Below are 13737 nucleotides of genomic sequence, written 5' to 3'. Positions count from 1 at the left end.
CTTTCTCTTTTTTAGTTTAGTTCTTTTTCTTTCCTTTTTCGTGTTATTTATTTATTCATTTCTTTTTTTTTTTAAATTGAAAAATACAGAATATTGTAAATTTGAAAAGTATTTTTTCTACTTTCTGTTTTTCATTTCGTAAATTAAATTAATATTAGAAGAGTATTTTAATTTTGGAAAAGTATTTTTTTTCCTACTTACTAGGGTCGATTTGATTCGAATCGTTTGTGTTCGGTGCTTCCTTCTCTCAATCTTTCTCTACTTTCATCTCGACCGTTCGTCGAGTGCTCATCGTCACCATCCTCGAAGGAATCTCTTCGATTTTGGGATCTAGTCGGTCCTTTTCCCTCTATTGAAGCACCAACTGCCTCTTCTCGTTTGCTTCGACTTTCAGCGACCGATTCTTGCATGATTGCCAAAGCTGCGGAAAAAAATAAGAGTTAATTAAAAAGTTAAAAATAATTATGAATCTAAATATTAAAAAGCTAAAAACAATTACAGTCTTTGCACTCGATAAATAATTACATTTAAAAAAAGTAGCAAAAAGTAACTTTAAAAACAATTGAATTCTTGCAAAGAATTTATTAAAATTTTCAAAAAAAAAAAAATTAAATAATTGAAACAATTAAATTATTTCAAATACAATGTCTCGAAAGAATTCTATTATTTTCAATAAAATTTTAATGAAAATTGAATTAAATTTAGAATTTACATAAAAATCTTCCTAAGAATTCAATTATTTTTATAAAAAATAAACTTATTGCAATAATTCAATTATTTTTATAAAAATTTTAATTCTTTGAAACAATTCAATAATTGTAATGAGTAAAAAAAATTCTTTGCAAGATTCAATTACATTCAATAAAATTTTTCATTTTTTTTTTTCCTAAATTTTTATAAACTTTTTGCAGAAATTCAATTATATTCAAAAAATTAAAAGAATACAATTACTTTTAACACAATTATAACTTTAATCTTCCATCTATTCGAAAATAAACTATTTTCGAAAATTTTAATAAACATTTATGAAAAAATATTGAAACAATTCAATTATTTTTTAAATAATTTAACAAAATTTTTTGCCAAAATTTAATAATTGGCAAAAAAGTAAAATACATCGAAACTATATTTTGGAGAAAAATTGAATTCACTTAAAATTGTATTAAAAATAATGGAAATCTTGCAATGAGTTTTATTATTTATAAAAATAATTGAATACTTGCAATTAATTATATAAAATTGTATGAGAAATAATTGAATTGTTTTGAATTTTTTATTATTTATGAAAATAATTCAGTTCTTGTGAAGAATTTAAAAAAATTTTTTAAATCATTCAATTCTTGTGTAGAATTTTTAAAAAAATAATTGAATTCCCGTGAAAAATGTTATTGTTTATGAAAATAATTTAATGTTTCCAAGAAATGTTATCAAAATTTCTAAGTTGTATAAAAATAATTAAATGATCGCAAAGAATAAATAAATCAAAATCTTAGGAAGATTTTTATTTAGATAGTAATTGAATTTAATTTTATTAAAATTGGATTGAAAATAATAGAATTATTTTTAGAAATTTTATTTAAAATAATTGAATTCCTGTCACAAATTTTTTTTTATTTATGAAAATAATTGAATTTCAACGAAGAATTTTATTATTTATAAAAATAATTTTATTTTGGTTAAGAATTTTGTTGAATTTTTTTAAAAATATGTACATAATTTAATTGCTTCAAAAAAGTTTATTAAAATTTTCGAAAATATTAAATTTTTGTCGAAGATTTAAATTTTATTTGTATTAAAATTTAAAAATAATTAAATTCCTGCGAAAAATTTATTTATTTCTGAAAATAATTGAATTTCTACCAAGAATTTTATTATTTATAGAAATAATTTAATTATTTTGATTTTATTTTTTTTTGAAAATAAAAATTAAATTTTGGCAAAGAATTTTATTATATTTATGAAAACAATTGCATTTTTTCGATGGATGTAATTAAAGTTACTGAAAATAATTGAATTTCTCTCAATAATGTTATTAAATGATTTAAAAAAATTGATTTATTTTCTACAAATTGAATTAAAACTGAATTGAAAATGAAGAATTTTTTTGTTTATTAAAATAATTGAATTGTTTCTAAGAGTTTTAATTTTTATAAAAATAATTGAATTATTGCGAAGAAGTTTATTTTTTATAAAAATAATTGAATTCTCAAGAAGATTTTTATGTAAATTGTAAAATTCAATTTTTAAAATTGGATTGAAAATAATAGAATTCTTTTTAGAAATTTTATTTGAAATAATTGAATTCCTGCGACAAATTTTTTTTATTTATGAAAATTATTGAATTTCTACTAAGAATTTTATTATTTATAGAAATAATAATTTAATTATTTTGATTTAATTTATTTTTTTAAAGTAATTGAATTTCTACCAAGAATTTTATTAATTATAAAAATAATAATTGAATTATTTTGATTTAATTCATTTTTTTGAAAATAATTAAATTTTGGCAAAGAATTTTATTTTTATTTTTGAAAATAATTTAATTTTATTGATGGATATAATTAAAGGTTTTGAAAGTAATTGAATTTCTACCAAGAATTTTATTATTTCAAAGGATTTTATTTTTTATGAAAATAATTGAATTGTTTAAAAAAATAGTTAAATTTTGTAGAAGAATTCAATTAATCTTATATTAAAAATAATTGAATTCTTGTGAACAAATATCAAATTGTTTGAAAATAATTGGATTTTTTCCATGGATGTAATTAAAATTTTGGAAAATAATTGAATATCCTGCGTAGATTTTTTTCTATTTATAAAAATATCTACTTGAATTCTTTCGAAAAATGTTATTAAAAGATTTTAAATAATTTTTAACTAATTAATTATTGTTATTAATGTAAATAAATAATTAACTAATTAATATTAATTGTTCTTTATTTACAGAAATAACAATTTTTTAAAACTTAATTTTTTTCAAAAATATAAGTTAGTATTTAAAAATAAATAATTTGCAATTTGCATATTAAGAATAATGAAATATTAAAGAGTTTTTAACTCTTTAATATTTAATTATTATTAATATGCAAATTGCAAATTATTTCTTCTTCTTTTTTTTTTGCAATTTGAAAAAGCCAAAAACAAATGTAGGGAAAAATGATATTAAACTCACGAGCAGAATTCATAACTTCCTGTGATCCAGTAATAACCCGAGATCTATCATTAACCGTCTGGATCGATTCATTAGGCGATGAGCCGCCAAGAATTTGCCTGAGATCACTGTCGCTCTGCTGAATTGCCTCCTCGATTTCGTTTCCCCTGCCGGGTATTTCGCGCGATTCACTCGACTCAAGTGGAACTTGAATTGGAATTTGTTGCAGTGATGATCGTTCCTCGCCCGATGGATCGTTTCGCGGCTGTTGCGGCGGTGGTGGTGGCGGCGGCAGTGATCTCTCTCTACCCGATGGATCGTTTCTTCGCTCCATTATGTCCGTATTATCGACTCTCTGCAATAATGGAGTGATTCTCTCTTGACCCGGTGGAACGTCACGTCTCTCAGCACGATCGACAACACTTCTGACTTGCGTCTGCTCCTGTCCCGAAGGATCATTCCTCCTTGGATCAGTGATACGCGCCTGTCCGTATTGCTCCTGACCAGTTGGATCATTTCTTCGCGGATCCACTGAACTCTGACCTGGTACTTCCCTCAGGAATGGAATATCGTTCGGTACCTCGTCATTTTCATCCTCCTGGCTCGGTGGCGTTGGCTCGTGCTCCTCATGCGAATCCGTTAATTCGCCAGTCTCCAAGAATGTATTCCGATCGTTTGATGCAAATTCGTAATTGTCCGGCGCCTGGAAAGGAAGAAAAATTAATTTCCACTCTAAGAAAATATATATTCGCACTTATCTACTAAAAACTACTATTTACTACTTTTTTAGGAACTTGTTTATTTATTTATTGAAAATAAGTCCCCAGGTCTTAAATTATATTTCTATATAAGCATAATTTAATTTCTACAATTGGATAATTTTCTTAGACTTGTGACACTAAGAAACATTTTTTTCTTTATTGAGAATTTTAGTCGATTCAAATTTTCCTCGATGCAGATTTTAAACTATTCTTAATATTGCACTTTGCAAATTATTTATTTTTAAATACCAACTTCAATTTTTGAATAATTTCAAATTCAAATTTTCAAAAATTGATATTTATGTAAAGAAATAATAATAATTAATTATTTATTTACATAAATAACAATTATTAATTCGTTAAAAGTTATATAAAAAAAATGTTAATAAATTTAGTCGAAAGAATTCAAATAGATATTTTTATAAATAAATAGTAAAATTCTTGATAGGAATTCAATTATATTCAAAAATTTTAATTACTGCAATCGAAAAATTCAATTATTTTCAAACAATTTGATATTTGTTCACAAGAATTCAATTATTTTTAATACAAGATTAATTAAATTCTTCTACAAAATTGAACTATTTTCGAAATAATTCAATTATTTTCAATATAAAATTAATTGAACTCTTCTATAAAATTTAACTATTTTCGAAACAATTCAATTATTTTCATAAAAAATTTAACTATATTCGAAACAATTCAATTATTTTTATAAAAATTTTAACTATTTTCGAAACAATTCAATTATTTTCATAAAAAATAAAATTCTTTTAAAACAATTCAATTATTTTCATAAATAATAAAATTCTTTGTAGAAATTCAATTATTTTGAAAAATAAAAAATTTTTCGAAACAATTTAATCATTTTCATAAAAAAATAAAATTCTTTTGAAACATTCGAATCATTTTTGTAAATAATTAAATTCTATGTAGAAATTAAATTATTTTAATAAATAAAAATATTCTTTGCAGATTTAATAAAATTTGTTAAAAAATATTCAAATATTTATAAATACTTTAGTAACAATTTTCGCAGAAATTCAATTATTTTCAAAAACTTTATTTAAATCCTTCGAAAAAATTCAATTATTTCAAAAATATTAACAAATTTTTTTGCCAAAATTTAATTTATTTTCAAAACAAGAAAATTCCTTTTAAACCAATGCAATTATTTCAACAAATAATAAAATTATTCGTAAAAATTCAATTATTTTCGGAAATAAAAAAATTTATCGCAGGAATTCAATTATTTTTAAATTTTAATTCAAATTAAATTTAAATTATTCGACAAAAATGTAATATTTTCGAAAATTTTAATAAACTTTTTTGAAACAATTTAATTATGTATTTTAATAAATTTTAACAAAATTCTTTACCAACATTAAATTATTTTTGTAAATAATAAAATTCTTGGTATAAATTCAATTATTTTCGTAAATAAAAAAATTCTTCTACAAAATTTAATTATTTCATATACAATTTCTCGAAAAAATTCTATTATTTTCAATAAAATTGAATTGAATTTACAATTTACATAAAAATCTTCTTGAGAATTCAATTACTTTCATAAAAAATAAACTTCTTTGCAATAATTCAATTTTTTTAGAATTAAAATTTTTAGAAACAATTGAGCTGCCGGATCAAAGAAGGGCACATAACCAATGTAATTCAAATGGGTTATGTGCCCTTCTTTGATCCGGCAGCTCAATTTAATTATTTTAATGAATAAAAATACTTTGCAGAAATTCAGTTATTTTCAATACAATTTTAATTAAATTTTTCCACAAAATTTAATTATTTTCAAAAATGTCATAACATTCTTTTCAAGAATTAAATTATTTTTCTAAATTGTAAAATTCTTTGCAGGAATTCAATTATTTTCAACACAATTTTAATTAAATTCTTCCACGAAATTCAATTATTTTCAAAAATTTCATAAAATTCTTCTCAATAATTAAATTAATTTTCTAAATTGTAAAATTCTTTGCAGGAATTCAATTTTTTCAATATAATTTTAATTAAAATCTTCAACAAAATTTAATTATATTCAAAATTTGTATAAATTTCTTCTCAAGAATTCAATTATTTTTCTAAATTGTTAAAATTCTTTGCAGTAATTCAATTACTTTCAATACAATTTTAATTAAATTCTTCCACAAAATTCAATTATTTTCGAAGATTGTAATAAATTTTGTCGAACAATTCAATTATTTCAATAATTTTAAGAAATTCTTTCCACGAATTCAATTAATTTCAAAAATTTTGAAAAAATTCTTTACAAGAATTCAAATAATTTCAATACAATTTTAATTAAATTTCCGAGAAAAGAAGATAATTTTTTTCAATAAGTAGTTGTAAAAAAAATTCTATAAAAATAATTGAATTTGTAAAGAATTGGAGTTATAATTTTTAGAAATAATTAAATTTCAAAAAGTTTTAAATTAAATGGATTAAAATTTTTAATTCCTCTGCAGAAAAATAAATAAGAAACAAGTATTTAAGTATTTTTTTTACAAAAACTATTGAAAATTTTGAATATATGTAATTTTTTCGAAATTCTGAAAAAATACGAGATAGTTGAATTCCTGAATATAATTTTTAAAAATTGCAAAACAATTTTTCAATAATAAAATGTAATTCAATATTTCAATTCAATTCAATATTTGAAAGAACATTTTTTCACTTTTAAAAATAATTTTCAAGTTGTATTCTTAAAATGAATAAAAATTATAATCTTAATGAAAATTTGAAAAATAATTGAATTTCCAAAAAATAAGAATTGAAATAAAAAATAAGAATTAGCAGAATGCTTATTCTGCTAATTCTTATTTTTTATTTCAATTTATTTTATTGAATTGACTAAAACGTGTTTTTTTAATTGTCAAATTAATTTTTTCGATGAAGAAAGGTAAAAAAATTACCAATTTTCTTTTGTCTCTTTTTTCAATTTTGCAATTAATTTAATTTTAATTTTTCCACTATTTTTTTTTAAATTTAATTTTCTTACCAAATGCGAAATATATTTAAGAATTTACCTGTTCTGGTTGATTGATCAACGAAGGAACCTCGACATTATTAAACTCCCTAACCGTCTCCTTTGGCGAAGCGATTTTCTGATCATTATCCAACGTCTCCTGATTAATCGATTCCCTCGATCCATAAATATCCTTAACTTGCATTTCCGGAGCGACAACTTCCAAATTCATGAAATCCGCCGCCTGTTGTTGAATATTCTCATAATTCTCCACATTCTGCTCAGCCGACCATTTTTGACTCCGAATATTCGTGAATCTCATCGAACTACTCTGATTACTCTGATTATACCATTGATCATAGCCAGTTTCCCCTTGATCTTGAATTTCCCTCTCACTCTCATCAATTGAATTTTCCCCTTCGGCAGGGGAATCAATTTTTGTTTTTTGATTATCTTGGGAATTTTTCGACGAGATATTCATTTGATTGAGTCCAGTCGCAAGTTCGGTTGTTTGCCATTCACTGTCGGCATTCCAATCGAGTTCGATATTCTCCTGATCTTGAAGACTGTCCTGAGCGCTGAAGGTGGCTTTCGCTTTAGTTTGTGGACCGGATGATAGATTTGTTGAATCGTTCAGGGAAGTTGAACTAGTGGCTGGTGTTAGTTTCTTTCTCTCCTCGGTCTGCTCGGTGATATTGGAAATATTCGCGGTTGATCCTGAGGTAGTGGAGGCGTTTGATGAGGCAAAATGTGCTGAGGGGCGAATTGTCTGCCATTCGGTGGAGGAAATTCGATTCGATTCATTGTCGGGGGAATTTTCTTTGATGGGATGATCAGTTTGTTGGGATTGCCAAGAGTTTGAAATCTCTTGACTTGGTTCCTGTTGCCATTGTTGGGGATTTGATGACCATTGGGGGTTTTGACCAGAGAAGGCTTCGGAATTTTGATTCTGCCATTGATCGGAATTGTTCGACCAGCCTCGTTGCTCCTGTTGTTCCACGGGCCAATTTTGTGATTGTGGTGATTGTGGGAAATTGGGAATTTGTTGGAAAGTTTGAGCGGGAATTTGGGAATTTTGTTGAATCGGAGGAGTTTGCTGGTGGATTTGAATTGGAGTTTGGGGAGGAACGGGCGTTTGTTGATGAGCAGTTGGCAAAGGAGGCGTTTGCTGATGAGCAGTTGGCAAAAGAGGCGTTTGCTGATGAAGATTTTGCAAAGGCGAAGTCTGCTGATGAATATTTTGCAAAGGCGAAGTCTGCTGCTGCGGAGTCTGAGGCGAGGGAATCGGTTGCTGTTGACTCCACTGATTCCCAGTTTCATTGGCCGCCTCCTGCCAATATCCGGGATTTTTCGGCTGCTCCTGCCAATTTTGCAGCGAAACTGCCTGCCGTTCGTTCCAATTGAAATTCCCAACTGGCGGCTGTGACGAATGCGTTTGCGGCGGTAAACTTTGTGGCGAGAAGGAAAATTGTTGTTGATCACTCGCCCAATGTTCTGATGAATTCGATTTTGTCGAACTTGGTCTCTGCGCTGGTGGTAATTGCTGATTAAATGTATAATTCTGATACGAAAAATATGGGTCCGCGTGATTTGGAGTTGATTCACGACTGAGATTTGTTCGCGGAGTATTTCTACCTGATGTGGAATGCTGATTTGTTAATGGTCTATTATTTCCGTTTAAACTCTTGTAGTAATTATCCTGAGCTGGTGGCGTTTGTTTCTGGTAGGGAATGAACTGATTTTGTTGTTGTTGTTGTTGCTGCTGCTGTTGCTGAGGTTGTTGCGGTGAATAATGAGCTTCCGGTTGTTGATCAACGCTCCAATTCCATGAATCGTTGCCGTTATTTCCATTGTCTGTGCCCCAGTCCCATGGATCGGTGGATTTCGGTTGATTTACTCCAGTTGCTTGAGTATGGAAGACATTGCCCTGCGGTACGTTCGATGGCACTTGACCCGGCATTGAATTCCAAGAATTTTGATTTTGCAATCCATAGCCAGTTGTTGTGTCCACTCTCGATCGAGTCGGTCGTCCACGATATGGATTCTAAAATTAAAGCGCAATAAATAAAAAATTCATGTCTTCTTATCTATTCACTTGCTTTCAGACCAGAAATATAAATTATACTCACACTCATACTACTGCTGATAAAGCACCTTTCAATTTATAAATCTATCGAGTACCTGAAAAAAATTTTTTATCAACCACAAATCGAAAATACACGCTTTAAATCCAATAGAAATAATTTACCTAAAATTGAAAAAATTTGCATATAATTTAATTCATTAAAACGAATTCGTAATTAAAAAAAAGATTTTTTTTACTACCTAGATTTACCAATCAAAAAGAGATAAGTACTTTTCCATCAGCTCTAAAAAGATTTTTCTCGAAACAAAAACTGCAAAATAATTTCCCCCTTTAGGAAAAATTTCGAATAGAGATTAAAAAAGAAAAAGAATGTAAAAAAAATAGATAAAAGGTATCAATGAGGTCAAAAACGTCAAGAGTGAAGTAACACTTATTTACAAACAATCTGTCGAAAAAGAATTAGAAAATTCCCCTGCAATAATGTCAATAACCTCAATATTCTATTATACTAATTTTAACAGATGGAAAATTGAGAATTAAGATTGAAAAAAAAATCCAAATTCAAAAGGCGTTTCAATTTTATAAGCTCATTGAACGCTTTTTTTTTTTTTTTTTTTTTTTACCTCAAGACAAAGTAAATAATTTAGAAATAATTATGTAATCGGAACAGTGAGGATGCACTTTTACATTGAAACCTCAGGTTCAAGTGCCGGGGAAAATTATTGAAAAAAGAAACTTTCTAAATTGACAGTGTTAAAAGATTTTCTACCAGCTGTGTGAAAAGTCTGTAAGAGTGTAGTAACTATAATACTCACCAAGCTATCGTTTCTTGTATTCACATTCGAGCACTAATAAAAGCATTATTATTTCTACCAGCACCAATTTTCCTTTCACTATATATTCAAAAACCACTAAATTTTGCTTGTAAACAGTTCGCTTGGAATTTCAGGGATATTAAAAAAAAAATCGGCACAACATTTTACACATTAGGGAAAGGGAATTGCGGTTTAGCCACAGCAGCATAAACGTCACAAATTTTTCACAATCTCCTGCCTGTGTGTCGGAGTGTCGGCAGAGCAAGAGTGACACAGACATTTTTTAAAGAGGGTTCGAGTTGACACCAACCGGTGGCACTGACAGCCATTGCCAGTGGTTCACAATTATTCACAATCTTCACAATCAAAATTTATAATTTCTTTCTCATTAATATTGTTGTCGACAAATTAAATATTCAAATAACTTGTTATTTATTTATCTATCATGTTATTTATTACAACTTGTAAGTATTTGACATTTCGTCTCGAAATAAAATCGAAAAAGTAGTTCTCGAATGACAGTCACTGACTATTTTGATAATTAGTTCAAAACCAAGTCGACAGGTGGCTCTGTCTGTCATTACCAACAGTGGTTTACAATTTACAAATATTTACAAATCAATATAAGTATAAATTAATCATTTTTTTAATGAAATCTATTATAATTTATAATTCGTAAAAATGACAAATAGGATTTTAGGACTGCTTTTAAATTTTAATTTTATTTATTATGAAAAATAATTTCTTATTTTGTTTCAATGGGTTCAAACTTATTTAAAACAGAAAAAACCCCCGTGGATGTTTTTTTTATTAATTTTATTCATTTTATTATCGAATTATTGAATTTTGATTTATAAAATTAGAAATTGGAGAATTAAAAATAATGATGAGTTGGAAGTAGAGAAAGGATCTGACGTGGTGCGCTTTGAATGGAGTAGTGGAGAATTAACGAAATTCATGCGTGTCAGGCTCGGTCGGTTTTTCCGACAATACGAAGAAGAATTGTCATTGCAAATGTGATTTTTTGTGAATTAAGAGTGATTTTTACAAGAATTCTATTGTGTTCGATAATTAAAACTGTAAATAATATATAGAAAAAATGATTTTATTAACAATGATAGCGAGGATAGGTGATGGTTTACCACTGGCTGCCACTATCCAGGACGATGAACAGGTTAGAAAACCTGATGAAATGTCACTTTACATTTGAACAATATGTTATTTTATTTAAATTAGAAATTTGTAATAACAGTTTTCTATTAATTCTCAAACATTTTCTTGAGACTAATATCTTGAATTTTTTATTTCGAATAATTGTTTTTAAAGTATTATTTTTCTTGTTTTGTTAACAATATTGTTACAAACTAACAATATTGTTATAATCTTGTAAAAAGTATTAACAATACATGTTAATTTGTTTTAATACTATTAGAAGAAAATTTAAAAAAATAGAAAATTGCTTTTTCTTTCAGAGTGGAAGAAATATTCTAGAATTTCAAAATCAGGCAAAGATGTTATTTAGAAAACTTGGACCACAATCTCCTTCTAGATGTTCAATCGAAACTGGACAATATCTTTTTCAGTAATTAATTATAAATTTTAGTAAAATAATAATACTATGTTGTGAAAATTATGTATATAGAATTGATTATTTATGTTTTCTTTTTAGTTATTTAATAGAAAATGACGTCTGCTATTTGGTTCTCTGTGAAAGACATTACAGCAAACGTTTAGCTTACAGTTATCTCGAAGATATAGCACAAGAATTCCACTCTCAGTACGGAAGAAGAGTAAACACTGTTACTAGACCTTACACATTTATAGAATTTGGTAAAACTTTTCTCTATTTTCAAGAGTATTTTCTATTCAAACGGTTTTTTATTCTCACTACAATTTTAAATATTTTTTTTAATTATTTAAAACATTGAACTGTTTTTTTGTTTTGAGAAAAATTATTTAAAAAATTGAATTGTTTTTTTTTTGTTTTCAGAAAAATTAGTTAAAAAATTGAATTGTTTTTTTTTCGTTTTGAGAAATTGAACTGTTTTATGATATAAATTTAATCTGTAGTTAATAATTAGTTAATTAATTCGTTAATAATAATTAATTCTTATCTTTTTAGACACATACATTCAAAAAGCAAAAAAGACATTTTCAGACAGTAGATCAAGAAGAAATATGAGCGCATTGAACAATCAACTTCAAGATGTACAAAGGATAATGGTTCAAAATATAGACGATGTACTGCAAAGAGGAACTGTTCTCTCGGGTATTTTAATAATTCTTTTCATAATTCAGGATGGTCACAATTCACAATTTTTAGTTTATTAATTTCCCTGACAATTTACTGACATTAAAATTATTTTCCCTAACAAAATTCTTTTTAAAAAAAAATATGAAAGTTTACTGATAATGAGTAAAATTTATAAATTTTAATAATTTTTAAAAATTATAATTGTAACTTTACGTGAATTCAATTATTTTCTACAATTTTCAACTAAACATAATTTCTAAATCAATTATATTTTAAATAATATTTCGAAAATATTGAATTTTTAGAAATTATAAGCTAATTTTCATTCATTTTTATTTTTTAATTTTTAATTTAAATTGATTTTTTATTAACATTTTTGATAATTCAATTATTTTCAAAATTTACAATTAAAATTCTTCAAAAGTTGATTTTCCAAAATTGTAATAAAATACTTGAAAAAATTAATTATTTTCATTAAAAAAAAGAAACTTTAATAAAAATTTTCTTTTCTAGAATTGGACTCAAAGACGCAGAATTTATCGATGCTTTCACAAAAATACAGAAAAGACGCAGCGCATTTAAACAGTAAATCAATGTACATAAAAGCAGTTGCCGGAATTGTCGCATTACTCGTCTTCCTATTATATTTCTTTATTCTTTAGTTCAACATTCACACCAAAGGCCTAAAAATTTCATTTAAAAAAAAAAATATTGTCTCAAAAATATGTAATAGCCTTTAAAAGCAACAATATCGAATTGTGTATTCTCTAAATACATATTTCCAAACACGTTCAAAAATAGGAGAAAAGAAGAAAAAAAGACGAACGAAAAAACAAAGAATTTTTCAAAAAAAACTTATTTTTCCCAATTTTATTTCGAAATTTTAAGACTGTAAATCTAGTGATAATTGTGACAATTTTCGTAACATTCTCATGATTTTAGAAATTAATAATAATCACACATTTCAAATTCTTAAACGCTTTTTTTCTCAGTGAACAAAATTTTTTAAACCGAATGTTTCAGTTTAAAATCAATTTTCACAAAAAAGTGTTTTTAATTCGGTAGATAATCGTCTTTTTTTTTGCAAAAAGCAATTTGATAATTTTCCTGTATTAAAATTAATGATTGTATTCGATTTTCTTTTACAATTCATTAAATCGATGTCAAATGATAATTTAATGTAATAGTAATTAAACTTGTTATGTATTTAATTATTGTGGGGCTTTAGTTAGTTTACACCGGTTGCAAATCTATGTTAGAACAATTTTTTTTTTAATTTCAGGGAAGAAAGGAGGGAATTTGTATTATGTTATTTTTGTGTATATCTGTATTAATTCAATTAAATATTTACAATAAAAAAAAAATAGAAAATGCTAAAGTTCATTAACAGGGTTGCCACGCTTTTGTTCTTTTCAAATTCCCTGACTTTTCCAGGTTGAAAAACGGAATTTTTCCAGGTTTTTAAAATGAAAATTATTCGAAAACATCAATAACTTCATTTTTAAATAAATATTTAATCCATATTTTTTTTATAGAAATTAAGATATTCAAAAATTTTAAATTCAATAACATTTAAGAATATTATTATAAAACATGAAGAAAACGATCACTCCGAAACGAAGACTCGGAGTGATCGCTTTTATTATTTATGAAAATAATTAACATCTTGGGAAGAATATTATTAAAATTGTTT

At 25.8% G+C, this 13737-nt stretch overlaps 2 protein-coding genes across 11 annotated transcripts in view; one reads left to right on the top strand and one right to left on the bottom strand.

The window, feature by feature from the left end:
• LOC122507841 overlaps positions 1–10058 on the bottom strand; it is a 34128-nt gene extending 24070 nt beyond the window's left edge. For 8 of the 10 annotated variants that reach the window (XR_006302171.1, XR_006302172.1, XM_043620780.1 and 5 more), the window contains exons 1-5: positions 9791–10056; positions 9019–9070; positions 6951–8933; positions 3173–3854; positions 202–421 (exon numbers count right to left, since the gene is read on the bottom strand). Coding sequence is in view for 8 of the 10 variants with exons in the window: in XM_043620780.1 (XP_043476715.1) it covers positions 202–421; positions 3173–3854; positions 6951–8933; positions 9019–9024 (2891 nt within the window). In the remaining 2 variants the exon portion in view is untranslated. Of the gene's footprint in view, positions 1–201; positions 422–3172; positions 3855–6950; positions 8934–9018; positions 9071–9790 lie in introns of all 10 variants that reach the window. The other 2 variants (XM_043620779.1, XM_043620777.1) reach the window with 2 other exon arrangements.
• Positions 10059–10685: 627 nt separating this feature from the next.
• Positions 10686–13431, top strand: LOC122507842 (vesicle-trafficking protein SEC22b-B). The gene is made up of 5 exons (XM_043620782.1): positions 10686–10964; positions 11263–11372; positions 11460–11620; positions 11913–12059; positions 12558–13431. Exons 1-5 carry the CDS (start codon positions 10890–10892, stop codon positions 12704–12706), a joined length of 642 nt encoding a protein of 213 aa, XP_043476717.1. The 5' UTR covers positions 10686–10889; the 3' UTR covers positions 12707–13431.
• The last annotated feature ends 306 nt before the right edge of the window (positions 13432–13737 follow it).

Source organism: Leptopilina heterotoma, unplaced genomic scaffold, assembly GCF_015476425.1.
Source record: "Leptopilina heterotoma isolate Lh14 unplaced genomic scaffold, ASM1547642v1 Lhet_52, whole genome shotgun sequence".
Lineage (NCBI taxonomy): Eukaryota > Metazoa > Arthropoda > Insecta > Hymenoptera > Figitidae > Leptopilina > Leptopilina heterotoma.
Note: the sequence above shows the minus strand (reverse complement) of the source record. Positions and strands in the feature narration are given on the sequence as shown.